We start from the raw sequence: 25,290 nt of genomic DNA, 5'->3' as shown, positions 1-25,290 counted from the left end.
CTAGCTGCAGGCGTTTTATGGATGCCTGATCCATGCCCACATACAAAGCGTTGCAGTAGTCCAGTCGCGATGTCACAAAAGCGTTAATTACCCTCTCTAAGTCTTGAAGTCAGTGAAGGGAGAATATTTACTATATTACATGAGTGTTTGTGTTTTTCTCAGTGCCAATGCTGCCCTGCCTACAAAGGGGGCCCTGTAATTACGCAGATACCCCCTTGTCTGCTGCAGGGAGCCCTTCATGGCACAAAGCAGGCATCACTGTCATCCCGTGCAATTTGAGGCCGTATCCAGATGTAGCTGGCTATTGAAAGTTACAGTTTTGGTTCCTGCTGAAATGTAGCTCCACCCAAATGTAGACACTTTACATTTTGCATCCGTCTGTAGGAAAAGGAAATGTTTTGGCAACTTCAGAGCAACCTGTAGTTAGCGTTCGGAACACGTTTTTGTTGTTTTGGCTCTTCTCCAGCACTCTGGGCATGCAATGAAACGATCACTATGAGGTTAAAGTGGTTACTTTTAAGGCCACCTCCATGGCTTTCACACATCAAAGTGTGTTTACGGTGAGTTCTGCTTCATATGTGGAAAAAAGTTGTTTAAAGGCTTGGAACTCTGAAGGAATGAAGTCTGATGAATTTCCCTCGGTTGGGGCTGAGGCTCTCCGATTACCTCTTTACTTAATATGAGCGTGAACACCATTCAATTTATCACTTACAGTGACAGTTTGTACTAATGTTAGGTTAATAACCTCGATTAGACAAACCACATCCAACCTGTTAACCCAGGTCAGCAGCAACATGTCTACGGAAGTGATTCATTAGTTTTAAGTGTAGACACCCTTTTATACAATCACACACACATGTCCCCAGGTATGCAGACTTGTTGCAGCAAGATTCAAGGAACCGAGCGAGCATGCCTTATAATTTAATCCCACAGTGCAACATTTTTATTGCTGTTTTCTGTATGACTTTATCGTTGTTTTCTTGCCGTTGTCTTTAGCAGTTTTTATAGTTCTGTTGTTCATTTTCTCCAGTATGAGTTGTCGGTTGTGACATTTTATAACATCAGCGATTTTTTAAGACTGAGGAAATGATATCGGTTTTGTAGCCACTCCGCAAACCATTAGAGAAAAGACATTACCGTACACTAGTGTTGCACGGTGTACCGATACTTGAAAGGTACCGCGATACCCTGCCGTTAAAAACGGTACGATTCCTCCGTTTCATTAGTATCGGTACTTTAAGAATGACGGGGGAAAGTACTCCCGTGAAAAAGCGTCGTTTTAATAAGAGCCGTGTGTGTTCAGCGCTCTGCTTCCACTCCCTGCACTGCAGCCGTGCCTGCAGTCCCGCTCCTCTCAAGCACGTTCTAAGTCCCTCCCCTCTCTCGTGCACGCGGCCACGCGCTAGCTGCCAGAGCATGTGAGAAAACGAGAAGCATGGCTGCAAGTGGGAGTGCAACTGGCGCTGCGCCTCGGCTTGTTGACAAAAAGAGATGGGTCTGTCTGCAGACCGCAGCAAGGAGGCGTTTCCTATAGGGGCGTTTCCTAACTTTTTTTTATCCAGCTGCTTTTATAAATCCTCGCAGAAGAAGTCATTGTTCTAGTGATGGGAATTCCGGCTCTTCTTGCTGAGCCGGATCATTTGGCTCACCAAGAAGAGCCGGCTCTTTCGGCTCCCAAAGGGCTCTTCAGTTTACCACATATTATACCTTTTAATTAAATCAAATGTAGCGCTGTTTTGTCTAATGATTTATATGTGTACACATATATCACTTAAATTATTCAAGACATCCTTTGTACTAAAGTATTCAAAAGTAAAAATTACATGTTTAATATAAATTATTTGCTGTGGCCAATTGTTTTCATTGCATTTACAGACCCATGTAACTCTCTGATACCACCCAATTAATGCATTGACTTGCTTGTAGAACCACGCTACACACACAGCAGATACTAGCAACACCTATACAAACTATTTAAAAAAAGGGGCTACTGTATCAACCTATATAAAGTATATAAATATAGTTTTTCTCCCTGCAGGAGAGGGGAGCGTGCTTTGAGATCAACTGCTAGGCTGCAGCGGGGAGAAGAGGGGGACAAAAAGTAGGAAGAGAAGTAATGGGTCAGAAACCCTCCTTTTTACGCAGCGGTCCAGACATAGGGCATTAGGGCAGGGATATCTTTCAAGGTTTGACATAATGAATTGTGCTACTTTTAAAGCAGGCAACGATGTTTTCAAATCTGTAATCAAAAAGCTCCTCAAAAACACTATAGAAGCAGTTCCTGCCGTTGTTACGTTAGTTCAAACAGTAACAACGGACTACTTTTCTTAGCGGATGCATGTCAATTTAAATCAATACAAAAAACTATTTTTTAAATTAATAAAATCTTTTTCTAAATCCATAAAAGCATTTCAATTATTGTTGGGAGTCATGTCGTTACTTTGTTGAGAATGTGGCCATGTGTAATAAGCGGGATAATGTCCACATTAATGTGCCTTCATGCCGATCTAGATCCCTCCGCAAAAACAAAACAAAAAACGTCTCGTTCGCGGGCGAGAGCCGGCTCCCGTCGTTCACTATAGGAAACGCCCCTATAGGAAACGCCCCTATAGGAAACGCCTCCTTGCTGCGGTCTGCAGACAGACTCTATTGGACAAAAAAGACGCCAGAAGTCTGTGAACGGGCCGTTCAGGTGTTCAGAGCAGAGCTCCCTGTCGGAGCGGCAGAGCGTGATCTGCACTGAAAAGTTTTTCTGTCGCAATATTATCGTTGAGCAAACTTAACTAGCAATCTGCTAACGTTAGCTTTAGCCTTCGTTTTCTATTAGTTGTTTTCATAGGCTATAAACGGAGGTGGTATAAGTATATATCTTGTACGTGAGTAAAAGTAGAAGTACCCAGGTCTTGTACTTGAGTTAAAGTAGAAGTACCAGAATGTAGGAACAATCCTGCGATCAAAATGTTCCTCAAATAAAAGTACAAAAGTATTATCATCAAAATATAGTAAAAGTAGCGACAGTAAAAGTAGAAGTACTCAGGTATTGTACTAGAAGCACCAGAGTGTACTGTAGGAATACTCTGTTACAGTAAAAGTACTGCATTCAAAATGTTCCTCAAGTAAAAGTATTAAAGTAGCGACAGTAAAAGTAGTCATTGTGCAGATTGGTCCATTTCAGAATAATATATATGATATGTTTTATAATGATTGATCATGAAAGTGTTCTCAAAGCTGGTAAATGTGCAGCTAGTTTGAATGACTTTGTAGACTGCAGGGTAGCTGGTGGATTTACTCCAGGTGGAACTAAAGTCTGATTTAACACTTGATTATATTTCACATCATTCATCCACATCTGTGAAGTAACTAAAGGGATTAAATACATGTAGTGGAGGAAAAGTACACCATGTACCTCTGAACTGTAGTGGATTAGAAGTACAAAGTAGCAAAAGAAACATTGAAATACTTAAATAAAGTACAAGTATCTCAACATTGTACCCAAGTAGTACTTGAGTTTATTAACTTAGTTACTTTACATCAGTGGCTATAAAGATAGAAAGACTAAGCCTTGCACAGAGGCATGAAAATACATTTTCAAAATGCTCAACAGTGCTGCCAAAATGTTAAACTCACTGCTACACAATTAAAATAAATGCTTTTATATATATTTATATTAGATGTGACTCTTTGGGGTTTCTGTTCTTAGTAACACTGCTGCTTCAGTTGTTCTGACTGCTAAAATCATCTGTTATTCCTAATTTTAAAGCCGATATTCCGTGGGGCTCGGATCCTTGTCACCTTTTTCATACCTGATGAGTTTGCATCCCTGATTATATTTAAGACTGTTTCCCTTTTTTTAAGAAAAGTATCGAAAAAGAATCGGAATCGCAATTCTTGACTTGGTATCGGTATCGAAACCAAAATGTTGGTATCGTGACAACACTACCGTACACACATCTGGTTTGAGGTCAGAATTATAACGTTGCTCTTCAGATGGTTTACTTTTTTTGTTGCCACAGGCTGTGTAACACCTAGTGTTTGTTTCCAGACTAACCAGATGTCTTTGGTCTGTTATGTCAGTAAACAGTTTGGGCTCAGTGAGACTGTTATTGAGGCAGATCAAATGTTCTTCAGTTTGTTGCATGGATTTTCCTGCACCAGTCAAGAGATTCAGCACGCATAGAACAGAAGTATGCACTATTCATAACTTTGGATAGTTCCATAAACCTGTACAAATAAAAGGTTATGTAAACTTGGAGATTAAGTGGACATTTGTGCAAGTTTGGAAGAATAACCAAATGCATGTGGTTTATTTTGTTCCGTTAAAACTACAGCTTGTAATAAAAACTACTTTTTGTTAAAGTTTGACTTGGTCCTTACAGTAGTACATGGCCTGTGTTTTTTTTAATAGTTTCTGAACAGATCATTCAAAATGTACTGCGAGTATAAAGAGTGATCCACAATGGCTTGTACTTATTGCTCGCCTTGTACAAAATGCTAGTGTGGAGCTAGACTAATTACAGAGCAGCATTATGGCTTATCATTTATTAAATATGACAAACTATGAATTACTTGTTCAGACAGTCAGGAGAGCAACAGCTCACTCAAAGCATTACAACTAGCTCCATAGATTAGGAATAACATTGCTTTTCTTTGTTGTTTTGCACACCTGTTAACACTCTTTTGTACTTATGCATTTCATTTCTTATATTTTTTCATTTGAATAACAAGACTACTGTATGTTTATCAAAATATGCACTCCATAAGTCCAAATCATGTGGAAAACATTATGTGAATGTCAGAGACAGCTGCTGTACTGTACGTGTGCACCAGCACTGACTGTCCCCTCCAGATGTCAGTTATGTGTGGGCAGTAATGTTACGTCTGTTTATCGACATTTAAGACAGAAAAAAATGATATCAGACCAGGACTTACGGCTATTAGAGGAAAGCAGAGGGAGAAGAAGAGATAAAGCAAGAGGAAGCCTTGCCTGCAAGTAGTGTTTGCTTCAGTCCTCATGCTCTGCAGTGAATTAGGCAGAAGGGTAAATCATCAAATGGTGCATTCAAAACCACACACTGATCAGTTTCAGTATCTGGACCAATGACGATGACTACCATCGGATGTGATCATGCTGCACTCAAATGCCTGAATGTCATTGCTTTACCCCTGCAGCTGAGTGTGAGATTGTAAATCATTATATCTTAAAATGATGGACTTTATTATGTGTTAAATTGAGATGGATTCAGTACTGGTAATTTGGAAGTATGTCTTTGCAATGGTAAGTGTCGCCTGCTAGTTGAGCTTAGATCCATGTGATGGGATCTCATTTCTTTCAGCTGTTACAATTGTATTCCTCAAAATCTTTCCAGGTGCTTTTCCAGCCCCTCAGCCAAGGATAAGTGTGTGTGTGTGTGTGTGTGTGTGTGTGTGTGTGTGTGTGTGTGTGTGTGTGTGTGTGTGTGTGTGTGTGTGTGTGTGTGTGTGTGTGTGTGTGTGTGTGTGTGTGTGTGTGTGTGTGTGTGTGTGTGTGTGTGTGTGTGTGTGTGTGTGTGTGTGTGTGTGTGTGTGTGTGTGTGTGTGTGTGTGTGTGTGTGTGTGTGTGTGTGTGTGTGTGTGTGTGTGTGTGTGTGTGTGTGTGTCCTGTGGCAATAAGTTTATGATGGTTCCAGTCAGTGAAGGGTTGGCAAGACTGCACCAAAGACAGAAATACGAGCTCTATATAAAATGACACGCACACACACCTTATGTATACATTTTGACCGAAGTTGTGAATAATTGATGAGTCTTTATTATTTGTCCCTCTGGTGTCCTGCAGTTCTCTTTCTCTCTCTGTCCAGCCTCTCTCTCTCTCTCTGTCCAGCCTCCCTCTCTCTCTTTTATTAATCCTGTTTTATGTTTGTCTCTCCCTCAGGACACTGCTCCTTTAGTGAAGCCCTCGTGATTGGATGAAGAGAGAACCACTGACTTCCAGTATGGCCGCGCTACATGCTGGAGTTTCCCACCATCCTTAGTTCTCTGGTAAGCAGCAACTGTACAGGCCGTCTTTCAAAAATAGACTCAAACCTACAAACTTACATACAATGACTGGTGTTTCTGTCATAACTGAAAATAAAGCAACTTCTTTCATCATTTACAAGCAGTATTAGCATAAATATGGGATGTTATTCAGACATGGTAACACTATTGTAATTAGATGATTTTCTACTTAAATAAACAACTAAGCTCTGCTATTATACTTGTTAGACGCTTTTATCCAAAGTGACTTACATACTCAATTCTGTGGGCAATCCCCACAGGAGCAATTTGGGGTGAAGTGTCTTGCCCAGGGACACAACAACATGTTGACTGCAGTGGGGTTTGAACCTGTGCTCCCCTGATCCCAACACCAAGGCTCTACCCACTGTGCCACACGCCTCCATACATAAAAACACTTCCTGTAAAACTTCCCAGTTAAAGCCCTTGTGATTTCCCTGTTACTTTGTAGAGACTAAAATGGCGCATCTGAGAATATAAGCCAAATTAGAGCCTTATTTTGTTAGGAAGGCAACAAGGCTATCTCTCTCACGCCTGTTAGGCACCATGCTGTGCAAATATACAAAGTACAAAGAAATAGTTGACTGACAGCTGAGGCTGGACACTTTTTTTCTGTGCACCATTTTGTTTTGTCCATATTTTCAGGTCGAGAGGTGAGAAACTCATCATACAAAATGTCCTCTAGTTGCTGATTATTGTGAACAAACTAATATATAGTAGAAGACTAATAAACCAACATTCAGTGTGAGAAAAAGTTTTTAGAGAGTACTTGTCCATGGACAAGTGAGTTTGGCAATTTACTTGTCCGAATACATTTTTCACTTGTCCAGAATTGACAAAAATTGGGGCCACTGGAATCTTCTTCTTCCTCATCGTATTTTTTACATTTTCCCACAGTTTTTACAACACCGCTAACGTAAGTGAGCGGTAACATTTTACTGCATCACACATAGGGTTGGATATCGTTTGGATTTTAACGATTCCGGTTCTGCTTTTCGATTCTGGTTATTTTCGGTTCTCGATTCCGGTTCTTTGAGAGGGTAAATCAGTCCCATGACAAACTGGGAGAAAAATATATTTATGAAAACATTAAGTCAAATCTGTATTCCTATTTACAAATCACTTCATACTGTTGAATTTCTTATGGTTATTGAATACAATTATATAAAAATAATCTCTGCATTGTTTAGTTAGTTCTAAGTGGTGCAGTTTGAGAATGTACAAAGACTCCAGCTCATTCAAAACTCTGCAGCTAGACTACTGACTAATACCAAAAGGAGGGAACACGTTAGTCCTGTCTTAGCTACTCTACACTGGCTTCCTGTAACTTTTAGAATTGATTTTAAGGTACTTCTCCTCATATACAAGGCTCTAAAAATGGACAAGGACCCAGCTACATTGCTGACTCTCTAATGAACTACACACCTGCCAGAACACTGCGATCATCAGATGCAGGTCTATTAGAGGTCACCAGAAAGAGTCATAAAAGAAGATCGGTGATGCAGCCTTTGTAAACTACGCCCCAAAACTGTGGAACATGTTACCCAACAATATTAGGGAAGCCAATACATTAGGCATTTTTAAAAGGCAGCTTAAAACCTATCTTTACCAAAGCATTTGACTGATTTTACACTATTATACTGCACTATTCTCTGTGATTGACATTGCACTATTTCTCTGTTTTATTCCCCATGTTTTTATTTTTAATTATTTTATCCCACTTTATGCTTTGCTCTTGCTGCTTGTTTTACACAGATGTTATGTCTTATTTTTTACTGATGTAAAGCACTTTGAACTGCAATCCCCTGCATGAAAGGTGCTATACAAATAAAGTTATTATTATTATTATATTTATAGCCTATAGGCCTAGCGCTTTTCTACAACTCAAAGACACTTGCACGCTTACACATGTCCTGCAATACACATGCTGCAGCTGCCCAGCTACTCACTGTTTGTAAAAGTTAATAAATAGTATAAATAGCATTTCAATAATGTACTTTCTATACCCTGCTTCATAAACAATACTGACATCCCTGTGCTCCTCCGAGTCTGGGGGTCCGGGGATGTGAGGACAGCGCGAGGACACAGACAGGGAGGCTGCTTCACTTCATAAAGGAAATGGTGGTCAATATTAACAACACAGGAGCTAAAACGCTTAATAACCTTCATTACGTGTTAGAGAGAGAACATAAGAACGTTTGACAAAGATGAGGCTGTTAACGGGCAGCAGATCCGCTGTGTGTAGAAAGAGAGAGAGAGAGACGCTGAGCTGCACCGAGCAGCGATCAGCTGATACGGAGCATAGAGAGAGAGCTGCAGTCCGCGGGGCTCGGCCTCCTGTCCTCACAACTCTTATTAATCCCGGTACCGGACAATTGTTATTTGTTCCTACTCGGAACCGAGTTTTGCTTCCCAACCCTGCCACGGTGCTACACTTCCCGCCCCGCCCCCGTCTAACTGTACAGAAAGCGTTGAGATGCATTTCCTTAGGAATCGACAAGCAGAACCGAAACTAACATTTCTAAACGAACAATGGCGGACACGGACAATTTGCGAATGAGTTCTGCCTTTTGTAAACTGAATGTATCAATAATTTGTCAATAAATCGGGGCGAAAAACGTCACTTGTCCGCCGGACAAGTCAATTGAAAGATCTACTTGTCCGATATTGTAAATAACACGTCCCGGACGGTGGGACGTGTACTTTTTCGCACACTGTCAACATGCTCTAACGTTGTATCATAGACTATCTCCACCCTCCATATTTTTATTAAGTTAATATTTGTATGAGCCCCTTTTTAAAACATGCAGTAGAACCCTTAAATGATCTAGACCAGGGGTCACCAACCTTTTTTAGGGTGAGGGCTACTTTAAAAAAATAAAACAAGTCGAGGGCTACTTTTACTCCTCTTTTTTTTTGTTTTTTGCAGTGTATATATTTAGCACATTTTAACATTATTATATGCTGACCTTTAACCTTTGTGTGCTGTTTGGGTCTGTGGGACCCGTTTGCAGTGTTTACTAAAAGAAAATGTTTGCAATTTAATTAATTTAACCTGCTTTATTTGGGGGTGGATCTCACCTCCTCTAGGGAGGTCCTCACCGCCTCATGAGCGTGCATGGAAGATTTTTTTTTTAAATGTTTAAGTGAAATGCATCAATCTGGTGCACTTTGAGCACAACATGAATTGATGGATACAGCTCTCAACACTCAGATGAAAGGGAGCTGTATTTTCAATAATCCATACATCTTTAGAATATGATCACAACAAATAACAAATCATTTAAACTCGTTTATTCTTATCTTATGTTACCTATTAGCATTCTTTCTTTTTCTTTATGCATATTTTACTAACCACTCCCCTTTTAAACTGTTTTTTTTACTGTCCTATAGTACACATTGGAATTATTTCTTACTTTATCTATATTAAATAGATACAGGTGTGCTCTCCCTAGCTCTCTTTCTGTCCGTCTCTGTCTCTCTCTCTCCCTCGCTAGCTCGCTCACTCTCTCTCTCTCTGTCTCGCTCGCTCACAAAGGCTGTGTGCTCCTCCGTGGCGATGACGGATTGCGTTAAAAAATAATAATAAACATATTTGTAAAGTGGGGACACAAAGGTGATTTCGAAAAGTGCGGGGGACATGTCCCCAGTGGAAATTACGCCATGCGTGTGTGTGCGTCAAGTGCAATAAATATATAAGTTACAACACACAGAGTAAAACTCTGCCCCTCATGTGTTGTATAGGCTCGCATGATAGGCTGTGTTCAATGGGGCTGATGTGTAGTGTAGATTCTGCCAGAAGGAAAATCAGCGGGGAGGTGACAAATTGGTTTTCTTCCCGACTGCAACGCTGGTCCCGCAAATCAAGCAAGAACGTGATTGGTCGATATTCATTGTGGGGGTGGGGGAGGGGTGTTATAGAGTTGTAGTAAGTAGATAGAGTTCGCTATGATTTAGGTTTCGTTTATGCATAGGGTAGATTCTTTTAATTACATTTCCTTTTTTGTTTTGTGTATTTTATACATTTTGGATTTGCTTGGCGAGCTATTTTTAGAACATGCCCGGCGGGCGGCTCACGTTGCCCCTGCGGGCGACTAAGTGCCCGCGGGCACTGTGTTGGCTACCCCTGATCTAGACATTACCTGTAACGGTATGTACGAAGTTAAATAATGTGTGCAGAACAAACAGCCGGAGAGTTCATTTCTTCTCTGTATATGATTCTTGAATGCCTCCTTTATCATTTCTATGATTAGTTGTTTGGAGTCATTTCACTGCCTTACAGTGTTATGTTGTCTCCATAGAAACCAGCTGTAGTTGGGTTCTACATGGATGAATGTGGTCTCCAGGGGCAACCCAAGAAGAGCTCAGGATTCTTTGCATTCTTCTTCTTCTGATCATTATTTCTCTTTCTTCCCCTCCGTGGTGTTCAGATCTGCAACTGAGTCTACTGAACCCTGAACCGTGACCAGCGCCGGTCTGTGACTGACCTCCTGACAGGTACAACACACACACACGCACGCACGCACGATCATTTTTTTCATGCGGAGAGGTTGTCCATCTCTGCTCTACAGTAGTATCTCTTAGGAATGTAAAACAAAAACCTGGTAGTTTTCTATTTTCTGTTGTCAAGAAATCCCATGAAAAGGCCAAAACTAACCCTGTGTTATTTCTTATTTTAATACACTCCAACTAACCTTCCGTGTGTGGTTCTCAATAAACAGGGGGGCACTGTAGTCTTTAGCAAACATGACTTAAACCGGAGGACATTTTGTTGCTGGGTACTATTTTTAGCTGTGGATATGGTGCAAGAGTAACTATTTGCATAACGAAGAGGAAAACACTGCTATAAACTACACCAGGCTGTGGCTACACAGGAAGTACTTGTTAATAGTTGTTAGTTATTTTGGCCTTTTCATGGGATTTGTTTTGTATAGGAAAAACTAAATAATATCACCAAATATTTTTCAGGATTTTTAAATGCATTCATTAGAATGTAGTTGACCTCTGTCTTTTTAAAGCTCTGATATGATTAATTACATTTGGATGATTGCTCATTTTTAAATTAAGTTAAAACAACAATATTGGTTTTCTTAGTGATCATTTTCCACCTTAAAAAGCTTGGACAATGTTCTGTGATCCTCCCCATGCAGTGTGCCAGAAATGAATATTTAAACTCATTGTTTTACTTAACACAATATTAATTTTTCTTTTTAAATTGAATATGGTCTCTCCTTATTTACAATATTTTTTCTGCCGCAAAAAGGTTTTATTAACTGGAACCATATCCTACTTAGCACCGGTCTTTTGAATTACAATGCAAGAATAGCAGTTCCTACTACAGCAGTAGTAAGTTAGCAAAGAGACACCCTTTGTTGAAGGCTAACTCCTAAACTGCATTGTGTTCATCCTAACGCACATGTGCATTCAAATGTATTCACTTCCTGTTCGCCATCTATTCCTCTTCAGGTGATCTGTCTTGTGCCACGATGATGTCAGTAGATGTGACCAATCGTAACGGCCCTGCTGCCACGCCTCCTTCTTCCCTCAGCCTCCGCTCGTCACACAACCAGCTGCTGAGCAGTGATGTCATCAACCAAGGCTCAGCCACGCCGCCCAAGTGTCGCAAAAAGTACGCTCTTACCAATATACAGACTGCCATGGGCCTCGGTGAAGCGGTGCCATCTTCCTCCTCCCCATCATCCCCATCGCAGTCCTTAACCCCCAACAATCCCAAACTTGCCAAGAATGGAGTGAACCAGCTCCGTAAAGCCGGTCAGGATCACAACAAAAACACAACCGGCCCTGACTCAGATCCAGAGTCTGAAACTACAGAGGACGACCTCAATGTCAACACAGCTGAGGAAGATGACAGCCACGCTCTCACCAACAATGACAGGGAGGAAGACGTCATCAAGAGAGACGTTGAACTTCACTCGGACGACAGCAGTGATGCAGACCCCGAGCAGAAAACTGAATCAGACACTGACTGTAACACCAACACGAGCGCGGAGCTCAAACTCAACGGCAACACCACAGATTTGGACTTTGACGTGAACATTGAGACAGAGGAGAGCGACGACATCAGCATTCTGTCTGAAAAGGAAATGATGTCGAAGATGAAGATCGAGGAAGACGGAGATGAGGCGGTGGAGGAGGATCAGGACAACGAGGAGAATAAACCTTTACTGATGATAAAAAGTGAATCCCCTGTGATGAAAAACAACGTTTCTTCAGGCCTGGAGCTCATCTCTGACCTCCACTCCAACCTCAAGCTCCTCCAATCAGGTCAGGACGCTCCGGTGCCCCCCCCTCCCTCCCCACCGAAGCATGCCAGCCCAGAGGACACACCCCTGCTTTCTGTGGCCTCCTGCTCCTCCTCTTCCTCCTCCTCTCCAGAGACGAAGAAGGACAGGAGGACCGGGGCAAAGACAGACTGTGCTTTGAACCGCATCCAGAATCTGAACCCCAGTGACGAAGAGTTGAGTTGGACCACCCTGTCCCAGGAGAGCAACTCCCCAGAAGAGACAGGTACACATATTAATTAAAGGTCCCCTATTATACTGTTTTTCATCAATATATCATAGGTCTCAGATATATACAAAACATGTATCTGAAGTGTTTGGCTCCAAACACCAAACAGATCACCCATTGCAGCATCCCATAATCCCCTCTGTTTCAGCCCTGTTTCAAAAGTGCTGATTCTCTGTCTGTTACTTTAGATGAAAATAAGAAGCCCCTCCCCACGCCCCTCTGAGAGATATTTGGTTACAAAGAACACAATGGTGCTCTAGGAGGAGATTCAGGTGATAAGGGGGCGGGTGTTACCTTGGTTGGTGATTGGCTAATGGTTACACAAGCCACAAAATCATTATGACATCATAAAGTGGCTAAAATGTGATCAGCTCATTTTCAGACAGGTTTTTATAGAAATGGATCGGGACAAAAAGTGAAGAATCTTTTTTCCTGAAACTTTCAGAATCTCTTAACACAGAGGGGACACATGGTTATGTATAGAAGACATTAAAACGTGGATTTTGCACAATAGGTGACCTTTACTCAAGAGAGTACACTCCACAGCAACTCACACTTACGGATGCTTGGCATAGTTTTCACTTGTGTAGTGGTTCCACCGTCCTCCGCTGATGACATGTTTCCATTTATGGTGACCAAGTATGTGTGTGTGCGTACGTACGTGTGTGTATGCAGAACTCAGACATAGCTGGAACAGAATAACAAACACTCCTGCCTCCAGTAAATCTCCCAGAATCCCTCTGGGACAGGAAGTGCCCTTGTAACCTCATGGGTGGTTAGCGGGGTAGATCAGCTGCATCCTGTTTCATGCTGTGTCCTGGGCGTGTGTGTGTGTGCCAGGGAAGAGCCATTATGTCTCTATCTTCTTGTAGAGGTGATACTCAAATGAAAACAAAGTACTTTAGCTCCCTTTAATCTTACCTTTCATCATTCAATCTTACTTTTTGTGATATGCAGGAAGCAGAGAAAGCTGACATTTTGTCGGAAAACAGTTAATAAATTAGGAATTGATTATTTCTCTAACATAGTGTTTTATTTGAAGTTTTATCTTTATGTTAAATTAGGTTATTGTCATTAGGACTCCGTTATATCATTTTTGAGAACACAAATGCTTTAACTTAATTACATTTCTAAATATTTATGCGTCATCCCCTTAAAATCCTTTTTTCCTTATGTTTGACGTTACCGTACACACAGCAAGGCGGAACTTTGGGATGAGTTATGTACCTCATGTTTACTTCCTCTTTTGTGGGCCTTTCTGAAACTTGCCTACCTCTGCAGAAGGTCTGTTAAACCTATTGTATTTCTTTGTCAGCATTATGTAAATATCTCGATGTTTAATTGGACACTTAAAACTCTCTGCCTTGTGTTTTCTTGTTAGACATATGAAACACATCCGTCTTCCCCAAAGTAACAGCCCGACCTCTGAGCTGTAAACCATGCAGTGATCCGAGCCGCTGAGCCTCTTCACTTTTTTCTGCTCGCTCTCTGATGACTCATTGTCCCTATTGAATGTAATGCTCCGTCTGAACATCTGTGCATTTCATTTCTCTGCAAGAATGATGACGAGCAGCATGTCCAGAATTGACTTTCCATGTGTTCTTTTGTCCTGATTTCCTCTTGTGCGTTTGCGTCTAAAATTGTATTTTAACTTGTTTTTAACGTTAGTGCAGTGTCTGGTTTAGACATATTATCATCTGGGGAATGGCTGAAGAAGCGTTAAACATGATTCTGGCGTCATTCATTTTGAGCTTATCAATATCTAAGACATAGTCGTCCATACTGCTGCAACCTCCCGTCTCTCTCACATTGACAAAGCAGTGTTGTTTTCCCAGGTGTGTGTCAGATTCCTCTGTGGATGTTGTGGGTTACAGGTCCAATACGACACTGCTTTCACACAGAGGAGCTAAAACACACACACACACACACACACACACACACACACACACACACACACACACACACGCACACGCACACGCACACACACACACACATACACATACACATACACATACACATACACATGCTGAGTGCAGGAAGGATATTTAAAGATGTCTTTCACATTCTCACACAACAACATTAATTTTAACACTTGCAAGAAACACGAGTTGAATGTGGATGTGTGCTGTACTGCAACATGTCAGATTCAGTGTTTTTAGTCCGTCATATGTTGAGCTATTTCTCTGCCCCCCCCATCTACTCAAAACACAACTTATCACCCTCAGAACATCAAGGTGCTCTTCTTTGCTGTTCCTTCTTTGTTGCACCTTCACTAGATATGTTGGATCAAAGGTATTCTTGGGGTTGCCAGGACAACCAAGAGAGGCTAAGAATAGGGTGCAAATGAGGGAGAAATAGACACTAAGTGTGCCAGATATTGTGTTATTCCATGTGCCTGTGTGTATGTTTGTGTTGGGACAGGAAAGGAAGGGCAGGCTTATTTGTGTTGTTGTTGTTGATGTTGATGCTTCAGAGGAAGAACTGACAAAAATCACAGTGTAGCTGCGGGGGAAACCTCCATCTCTCCCACTCTATCTCTCTCACTCCCCCTTTATTCACCCTCTCTTCTCTGCCTCTCTTTTTTACATCCCTGCGTCTCTGCCTCCCTTCTCTTGCAGTGTCCCCCCTCTCTCTCTCTCTCTCTCTCCTCAGTCCTCCCTCTCTTTCTCTCCCTGTATCTCTGTCTGGGGTTCTCTGTTTACTTACAGCACTGGACTTCGCTGTATGAGAGGCAGCTAGCTAACTATGAGGCTGGGGAAAGACTACATGCTGGCCATTGTGATTGTCAATTACGAGGGTAGGTGCATCTGTCGGAGGTTGGCTCGAAAATATAGTATAGGGGATTTTTCAAATGTTGTGTGCGTGTAAGCATATGCACAGGTAGACAGTATGTGCGCATCTCTTTCAACACTGGGGGGAAGTTTGTCTGTAAGGTGATTGTTCTTTACATGTCTATCACAGGGGTCTGGAGTTGTAGCATGCTGTTTGTGTTGTTACTGAATGTGTGTATCAAACTGTTGATGCTGGTGTGTGCATGTGCTGTCAGACAGAACATGTGTGTGTGTTATTGCTCCAGGAGCTCACTGCTCTCCCATCCCCCTCTGCCAGACCCTGCTCTGGCATGGAGCCGCATGCTAACTGAGGCTATCCCTGGCTAACTGCTACGTAGCTTCACTGTGGTCCATGAGCTGCATAGGTGCACGCCAGCTCCTAGACTTAGTGTCAGCATGCTCAAGCTTTTTCTTTTAATTCCACAATTGCTGTGGTGCTCTCAGAGGATGACACTGCTAACTTTGAGACATGATATACGCCTCGAGCCAGTAGCAGCTCTTTCTCTCTCTTCCTCTCTTTATTGGCAGGTAAAATCACTACACCCAAAATGTTGCAAAAGCGTAGAAAAATACAAACAAACAAGAAGAATAAATACGTCTTATAATAATACAGTATATATATATAGTAAACATAGGATACATTATAACCTTGAAGATAGTAAACATATACTTTACAAGTCCCTCGACGCATAGACATGGATAAATGTTGATAATTTATTATGCTTGCTTGATTATATTCATGTGACAAATATTATCTCTCTCCCTCTTAACCTCTATCTTCTTCTCTTCTTGAGCACGTTTCATCTTCATCCAGTAGTCCGTTCATTTGATACTGGCATCTTTTTCTCTGAATCACCATCCTCCCCCTCCCTCACAGCAGTCAGACAATCTCAGGTTCTCTCTGTTGTAGTTTTATTTTCTCTGACCTATTTTGTTTTGGTCATTAAAGACTGCAACTCCCAGAAGGCAGTGCCTCAGTCTGACACCACAAGGGATATCTTTCAAGAGCATATGTGCACATTTTGCTAGGCTTTTTGGGCAATTTCTTATCCATTTTACAAATTGTGTGTGTGTGTGTGTGTGTGTGTGTGTGTGTGTGTGTGTGTGTGTGTGTGTGTGTGTGTGTGTGTGTGTGTGTGTGTGTGTGTGTGTGTGTGTGTGTGTGTGTGTGTGTGTGTGTGTGTGTGTGTGTGGTGTGTGTGTGTGTGTGTGTGTGTGTGTGTGTGTGTTGTGTGTGTGTGTGTGTGTGTGTGTGTGTGTGTGTGTGTGTGTGTGTGTGTGTGGTGTGTGTGTGTGTGTGTGTGTGTGTGTGTGTGTGTGTGTGTGTGTGTGTGTGTGTGTGTGTGTGTGTGTGTGTGTGTGTGTGTGTGTGTGTCAACTCAATCTGGTCCGCCCAGTCGCAGTCGTGGCGACAGGGGGCTGTTTTATTAGCATGGTCAGCAGTTCGAGGAACTCTTTGTGTACACACACGGTCACACACATGCACACACGCTTATATCACCTTTATGAGTTGCAGTTTTTTTTTATCATCTTTACTACATCAATGTCACACACACACAAATATGCCATCCAGTGTGTGTGTGCGTGCGTATCTGAGACCTTCAGATGAGATGACATGTAGTGTGTACGTGTGCGCCTGTATGTATCGATGTGTGTGTTTTCACGATAAATGCTGTATTTGCGCTGAATTCTGTCACTGTCAAATAAGTCATGGTAACAGCCATCTGCTCTCTATGCTGCTGTTGCGCTCGGTTGGGGAAGGGAAGTTTGCGTTTTATGTGAATCCATCCTGAGGAGCCAGCATTTTTTAAATAATCAATCTTTAGTGTTTTTCTGTCTTTTGAATTTTGTAGCTGTATGCTGTGTTCCTTTAGCGTTAGTAGTTTGTCCAGGAATGTATTCATTCTAATCTAAGATTATTATCCTTCACCTTTATCTAGTCGTACATAGAGATGCAAGGTAGGCTTGATCATTGGAAGCAACATGTATTGCTGCAGACCCGGTACATATTGACTTCCTAAAATAGTTTCCATCTCTCCTGTTTTGATTTGTTTTGAGGTCAGTGGTCTTTATGAGAAATACCCTAATATTTGATTTATAAGCTGATACAAAATGAAAGAGAGCAGATGTGTTTTCCAATGGGTTCAGAAGTTTCAAAATTGTAATATATAAAGAAGATTGTAATGTTCTGCAAAATGCAATGCAGATTGCAAATGCATCAGACAGCTGTTTAACTTTTCTAATGTGAGAGTATTGCTTGTATTTTTGACTCTGGGTCGTGATTTCTTTTTTTAAAGGTATTTGTGTGGGTGTGTGGCACGAATACAACAACAGCGTTTAACAAGTTGGACTTGGTGGCGCTCCAACGAAAGACACGGCTTGTTAAATGACAGCAGATGCTGAGTAAACCATCATCTGTTGATATGTTAACTTTAATATAACAGAGGCCATCTTGATCCTATGGTTGAAAACAATAAATATATATAATATCCTGTTGTTTGGGTGTCGTTACAGAGGTGCGTTCATCCATGCATTTGTAATTAAAGTATTATAAATCCTGTTGACATCAATAAACCTTCCTAATATTTGTGTTTTATCCCCAGATATCTGGAGTGAGCAGTCGTTCCAGACAGACCCCAACCTGCCTCCAGGATGGAAGAAGATCACAGACATGGCCGGTATCTACTACTGGCACATTCCTACAGGCACCACCCAGTGGGAGAGGCCGGCCACACACCCCGCACCCCCCGGACAGATGGAGCCCCCGGGCCAGGGCGACCACACCGTCTCCACACCACGGAAACCCTCCCTGGGCTCACTCAGCCCCTCACCCACTCCTGACCTTGAGGTGAGAGACACAATATTGAACGTACGTACTGTCTTTAGTTGTTGCTGTAATTGTCTGTGCTCCGTGCTCAAGATGGTTAAAGTGATGGCAAACACTATGTTGGACTGAAACTAAATGAATCTACACTGTAAAGAGAGGATGAGGAACAATGGGGGAAACTATTTCAGATATCAAGTCAGAGATTCATATTAACAAATAATAATGAAGTGAAACTCTATATTTGTAGTACAATTGGCAACAAATAAATTAGTTTCTTGTGGCAACTGTTATTATGGCCATGATTAGTATAATTGGAAATGCAACACTTTTAAAATGTAAGTCTTTAGTTAAACCTCTGATAGATCAACACAGTGAACAGCTGAAGAAAAAAGTGACTTTAATAACAACTGTGACTATCGTACATTCAGTTGGGCCTTTTTAAGTACACCTACACGAAAATATATATTAACCCAACAGAGTAGACATTTCTCTTCGGGGCACCAACCACAAAAAAAAATCTAAATAAAAAAACATGAGCAGTTACAAAACAAAACACAAAGACAGTACACATTAAAACTAGGACTGTGGCTTAGACTTACTTGGGAATACTGTCAGCACGTGGTCACCTAGCTAAACTAATGCTTGATATATGAGTTCTACAGTAGATCCTGCCTGTCTGAATCCATTGTGTGTCTGCATGTAGTCGAGCCAGGCGGAGATCTTCTTCAGGGGGTCGACTCGCTCCAGCAGCACCACCTCTGACAGCTCCGTGGAGCCTCTCTCCACTCTGGAGCCCACCGTCACCACATGTGGATTTGTCAACAGCTGCTACTTTGTAAGTAACTCACACACGTTTTTTTTCTTCTGTTTTATTGTACTTTCGGTGGTAATCCTCACATTTTGTACAAATTCAGACAGCCGGTTATAGAGAGTGAGACGAAGAAAGGACCGCCAATACTGCAGTCGAGCGGCAGAACACTGAGACAATCAATCAGTCAATCATGGAGAATGATGGAGCCATACGGAGAGAGGAAAGGAGATTGATAGAGAGGAGCATGGTGTAGATAAAGTATTGATCCAGTGAGAAGGGACTGATGGTGATAGATGGATGTGCCAGAATGACCTGCAGACATCTTGACTAATAGCCAGTGACACAAGAGCCAAAATGGCAGACAGACTAACATGGTAGATGTCCTCTGAATTCTCACTATAAAGATGTTTGTCATTCCTAATGCTTCATGTCTCTGTGCTCTCTGTCTCTCCGTAGCCTCGTTCCTCCTCTCTGCAGGGGATGCCTGATCCAGAGCTGCGCTCTCAGCATCTCGAAGATGAAGACAAGGTACGACACTTTAGAAACATTTCCACTTTACCTTCTTTCCCCTTGTGAACTGTCACCACTCTTAAGGTTCCCTTTTAGCTCAATAGCCTTTAGTTATGCTTCAACATCTTTCACAGTGTCTGTAAATGTGTATTTGTGTGTGGCACAGATAGCAAGAAAACCTTTAGCATCTGTATGTGTAAATGACTTTATACGTGTCTACTTGTGTCACATACAGTGCAGTGCAGTCAGAAAGTATTTGGACAGTGACATTCTTTCTTTTGGTTTGGCTCTGTACTTCTGCACACACACAGGACTTGGAACATCTAAACAGTTTGTGAGCCTTCATGGACAAAGAGAGTCTTGTTTTTCAACAAAGCAAACCCTGAGACTAAAGTGCAATATGTCCTCCTACATGTTTATCTTTAAAATATTAACCTGATATACTATTGTGTTCTAGTTTTGTATTTGTTGGATCATTATTGATATTTATTTGTAATGTTACTTCTCTTTTATTGTCTCTGTATCTTGTTTTAGTGGTACTCCTATCCTATAACGACATTGGAATTTCGAAAATAATTACAAGATGAATGTTTTATCCATTTATTATCAACATCAAGAAAAGTGTCACCGTCTAAATGACTTCTTCTATGTCTTTATTGTTTATATTCTACTAATCAAGAATCAATAGATTCTCAGAAGTGATGTGACTGTTCAATAGGGGCAGGAAACATTTTGATTACAGAAATGTTTTGCCAGGTCGCTCCTTATTGCACTTTACTCTGTGTGGAGTCAACTAGTTAGCTAACAGCCCTCTTCTGTCTTTCTTCCCTCCTACCTTTGACCCCCCCAATCTCTGCCCACCACTTTGTGTGTTTGTATTTTAACGCTGTATGTAGAAACCGGTGTGGAGTGAATTTGGCGGAAAGATTGATAGTGAAATGTGGAAGGCAAGTATAATGCACTCACGTCAATGAGTCGTGTTCTTGCTCTATCCTCACACACTCTTTTGAGTGATATATTTTTGCATTATGTGCTCGAGATCCACTGCCTGGGCAGAAGCATGTGTGGCTGATGATTCAACATAATGTAACTGCACCAACCACCGCACTTTGTCATGCCTGATGTGTTCAACTGTATGTGTTACTTGGCTGCAGCAACACACTCATAAGGTTGTTTTTTTTCTTTACTCATGTTGCTAAAATGTTGTCATCTTTCCTTCCTACTGGCACCGATCTGAATGAGTTAAAACACAGTTAACTTTCTTTCCTTTATGCAGCATGCCCCATTACACATAACACACCAACGCCATTTCTCCATCCAGCAAGGCCACCCCGCCCACACGTGGATGCATGCTGGCATACACCGAGTGGGGTCAAGAGATGTACATTTGTCTTCTGCCAGCTTGTGTCTCCATAGCCCCTCTCCCACATGCCCTGAATATTATTGCAGTCAGACATATCAGTGTTAGTTTGGAACAGGAGCCAATCGTGTTTTTGTTTAAGATAGTCAGCAGTGCGGTGGTTAGATGTATGGACATGTGGCACACCACAGTACTGTATGTTGTCAACCCTACAAGGCAAACAGTGAAAATACACATGGGATAATAATATGAATTTTGATAATAAAAGGTTATTTAAAAACATCTGGATAACTTTCCACTGCATCACCACGCAACTATAAAGAACCTATAAATAAAATGACAGGTCTCCTATCTGTCTGGAGTTGTTATGTCGTGTGGCATCAGACTTTAATAAAGTTTTCTTCATCTTAAAACCTGTGTGCAAAGGACAAACCTGTCGAACCCTGACAGTTTGAGCAGACGGTATCACAGGTCACATGTGTGAAAGGGGCTTAAAGGTGGTTGCCTTTTGGTCGAAGATGTGGGTTCTATTTTTGGTGTCATTTTGCACTCTGATCATTTTCCCCGTGTGCATCAGGACCTGCAGGCAGCCACGCTGAACTCTGACCCCAGCCTGAAGGAGTTTGAGGGTGCTACGCTTCGCTACGCATCATTAAAGCTAAGGTGGAATACCTGCACAGACACAACCCCCCCCTACACACACGGACACAAACACCTCAATTGCATTTAGTTGTCAAACTGTCTTTTCCTAGTCTTGCTACTCAATTACATCTTTCCCTCTACTGGTTTGGTCTAGTTATTTTGTTCTAATCTTGTTCTAAATCAGTGTTAGAGTAAATGAGGTCAGACAAAGCAGGATGTTAGTTCTTCTACTCAGGAAATGGCTTGATGTTCTCTATTAGTGTAATGCCTGTAACCCCTACAAGTAGAACAGGGACCTTATTAGTTACAGCTAATGGTTGCAATGGTACTAATAATAACAGTGTTTATTATATACCTACATTATTTGTTTTTAAACCTTTTTTTTCAGGAACCGTCCATCAGAGGAAGACGAGGAGTCCTGCAGGGTCAACATGATCAACTCAGAAACAAAGGTAAGGAGTATTTTCAGTGCATTACGTATCATCCTAATCTGTGGTTTTATACAGGTTTGAATCATTATTCACATTGTTCTGTAGCTATTTTAATCTATCCGTTAAGAAAACATTTAGATACAGTACATTTTACATTTCTAAATGCATGATAAATTAGTTCGTAGTCTGTTGCATTGTGGTCTTCTTGTGTTGCCTTGTAATGCTAACTGAAAACAAACAAAATCAAAAATGACATATATTTCTGAGTTTTATAGTCCTACTTTCAACACTTTAGAATATCACCAAATTCCTAGCAAAAAAAAAAAAAAGTTTAGTCTTCTTATGTCCTAAGCATGGACTGTATAGTCCTAAACCTGTTTATTTGCTGGTGCTTTTTACATTGGCTTTCTGTGCTCTCATCTGAGTGAAGAGAGCGCCTCCAAGTGGTGAGACGGAGAGAAACAGGTCCATGCCGCACCTTTGTGCATTCATTAGAGAGGCCTCTTAAACACTCACAGTTCAAATTCAAATGAGACATTTCAAGTTTTAATCAAGGAGTTATGCTCAATAAAACATCAGTCGGTAGAATGTCATTCCAATTAGGCAGATACCAGGAAATGTCAACACACGGGATAAATACATTTGAACTAATTAAACAGAAAATCAATTATGCACTATTTATCTGATCTGATACGGTCATTGCATTCTTTCACAAACTGCCGCAGATTGCAGGACAGCAGACATACGTTCCAAGGTGTGTGTGGCATTCACATCCATGACTGAACAGATCAAAAGCTTTGCAGATTACAATGTGAAGCCAAAGATCAGCTCCATGACGTTGTGCTGATTTGGCTGTCGATGGTTTTTTCCCTCTGTTTGTTTGTCTGGCAGAAACTCAAAAATCCTTCTCAACAGTGACATTATGATGAATACCAGACACAAACACAGTCAGGCATCTGGACTATAACACACACCAGAGATGTTCACAAGTCTTTTTTTGCAAGTCCAAGTCAAGTCTCAAGTCTTTGGTCACGAGTCCAAGTCTCAAGTCTTTGTGGGGTGAGACTTGATCAAGTCTTTGGTCACGAGTCCAAGTCAAGTCTTTGTGGGGTGAGACTTGATCAAGTCTTTGGTCACGAGTCCAAGTCTCAAGTCTTTGTGGGGTGAGACTTGATCAAGTCTTTGGTCACGAGTTCAAGTCAAGTCTCAAGTCTCTAAAAAAATAAAAGTCTCATCATGTCTCTTCTGGTTGTAATAAGCCTTCTATTGTCTGCTGCTATCCAGTCTGTTAAGAATACTGCACAGCTATATCTAAGAAATTCAAAGCATTTACTGTGTTATTATCACTCCTATATCTATTAGCATACAGTATCAGTACTGATTAGTTGTTTGTTATATGATCGCTTTAAACAGGCTATTGCAATGCAATATGAGGAAAAACATCACACTTTAGCTAAATGCAAACAACTTATAAGCAAAACACTTCAGAATCAGAAATCAGTATCACAAAGGAAAACTGTGTTAAAAGTACTTAAAAGTAAACATTTGTTCTGTGCCATTTGCAACTAAAAAACTATTGCTGCAATATTATCTGAAATATACTGAACTGGTGATATTAAAACATGACCTGTTCCAAAAGAGATATCTACCATTAACACCATTTACCAGCCAAATGCTGGTAAATCGTGCAAGTGGCTGGTACTGTATGTTGCACGCACCAGCCAAAAATAACAATGGCAATCTATTGAGTGGCTGGTAAAATTTCAACATTCACTAGGCTAGCCATTTGGCCAGTGGACAAAAATGTTAAAATTTGACCTCTGCAACCGTATTGTTTAATTACACTGGGTCTCTAATTACATCTTTTAAGTCTACTATAAATAAACATATTCCTCTATCCTCTCACTCAAACCCAGTGTAATGGTAACCTGATAAATCTGTAACATTAACGTTACGTGGTTTTAATGTTAATGTTAAAGGTGGGGTAGGTAAGTTTGAGAAACCGGCTCGAGATACACTTTTTGTTATATTCCATGGAATGCTCTTAACATCCCGATGGCAATGAATATCTTAAGTGCTTTGACAAAAAATCCATAAAAAAATGTCATCTGTGGAAGCTGTAGTACTGTAAAAAGCACGACCAATTATTTTAGCCGGCCCGGCTAAAATAACTGGATAGCCTACCTGCCTGTCAGCCTTCCATCGGGGCACAAACTTATCTCGTGCCCTCATTGGTCATGTGCGCGTTCGTGTGTGTTGGAGGAGGCAGATTTTCTCCGGTTGTGTATTTTCAAATTCTAGCGATCTCGAGCCGGTTTCTCAAACTTACCTACCCCACCTTTAATACGCCAACAAATGGAAAACGCAATGATTGTTCACGAGTCCCAAAACACGAGTCCAAGTCGAGTCCGAAGTCTTTTGAGCAGGAGTCCAAGTCTGAAGTCTCTGTGTGCGACTTAAGTGCACACACACACACACACACACACACACACACACGTTCAATTCAAGAGAAAATATCCCACTGCATTATCAACCTTGGAACGGCCTTCGTCAAGGAGTTAACTAAAACCTCACTCGACAACAATTTCTATCTGTCAGTTTATTTCTTAATGCTCTTAATGTCCTTCATTTTTGTAAAGCACTTTGAATTGCCTTGTGTTGCCTTGCCTTTCAAAAACTTGCTGGACGATTTAACAACCATTTAAAACATAGGAATATAAATTATTCTAATGTTGTGAAATGTGTTTTTGACCTAAAGACCCACCACTGCATATATAGAAACATTGTGTGTGTGTGGGTGTGTGTGTGTGATGTAGCTGCTACCACCTGCTGGTCTGGATCTGTGACAACACTTTCACCAGACTCCTGAAACACAGAGCGATGCACTGTGGGTATTACTGTGTGTGTGCATTCAGCAGATTAGAGAAGTCATCGGTGTGAACGTCCCCTCACTGAAGACACAACGTGTTAGTATGTTTTGTCCCGCTGTATGGTACCAAACTGCCAACTTGTTATCTGAGCATGTGATCCACACTTGAATCAGTTTTTCTTACAACAAACCATGATGTCAGTGTGATGGGGCCTCACTTTGTGTTTCACTCTGACCTCTTTCATCTAGTACTTTCTGAATGGATGGCTGAAATAAAATGAATACTTGATGAGGACAGAGGGATGTGTCTCTCTTCAATCTGTCTCTTATTGACTACAAACATGTTTTGCTATCCTCATCTGTTGTTTTATGTTTTCGCCTTGGTGGAGTCCAAATAGTTCTGCTTTCCTTACAATCCTGCCAGTTCTAACACCCACGGTTTTAATCA

The 25,290-nt window shown here is 41.2% G+C and overlaps 1 protein-coding gene across 2 annotated transcripts in view; it reads left to right on the top strand.

The window, feature by feature from the left end:
• apbb2b (amyloid beta (A4) precursor protein-binding, family B, member 2b) overlaps positions 1-25,290 on the top strand; it is a 61,936-nt gene that overhangs the window by 21,712 nt on the left and 14,934 nt on the right. For both annotated transcript variants that reach the window (XM_034080458.2, XM_034080466.2), the window contains exons 2-10: positions 5,909-6,015; positions 10,461-10,527; positions 11,497-12,558; positions 17,996-18,240; positions 18,923-19,054; positions 19,487-19,558; positions 20,437-20,487; positions 21,478-21,563; positions 21,931-21,994. In XM_034080458.2, coding sequence (XP_033936349.1) covers positions 11,517-12,558; positions 17,996-18,240; positions 18,923-19,054; positions 19,487-19,558; positions 20,437-20,487; positions 21,478-21,563; positions 21,931-21,994 — 1,692 coding nt within the window. In that variant the 5' untranslated portion in view covers positions 5,909-6,015; positions 10,461-10,527; positions 11,497-11,516. The remainder of the gene's footprint in view (positions 1-5,908; positions 6,016-10,460; positions 10,528-11,496; positions 12,559-17,995; positions 18,241-18,922; positions 19,055-19,486; positions 19,559-20,436; positions 20,488-21,477; positions 21,564-21,930; positions 21,995-25,290) is intronic.

The sequence above is a fragment of the Pseudochaenichthys georgianus genome, chromosome 1, assembly GCF_902827115.2.
Source record: "Pseudochaenichthys georgianus chromosome 1, fPseGeo1.2, whole genome shotgun sequence".
In the NCBI taxonomy this organism is placed as follows: Eukaryota; Metazoa; Chordata; class Actinopteri; order Perciformes; family Channichthyidae; genus Pseudochaenichthys; species Pseudochaenichthys georgianus.
This window is presented reverse-complemented; position numbering and strand designations above follow the sequence as displayed.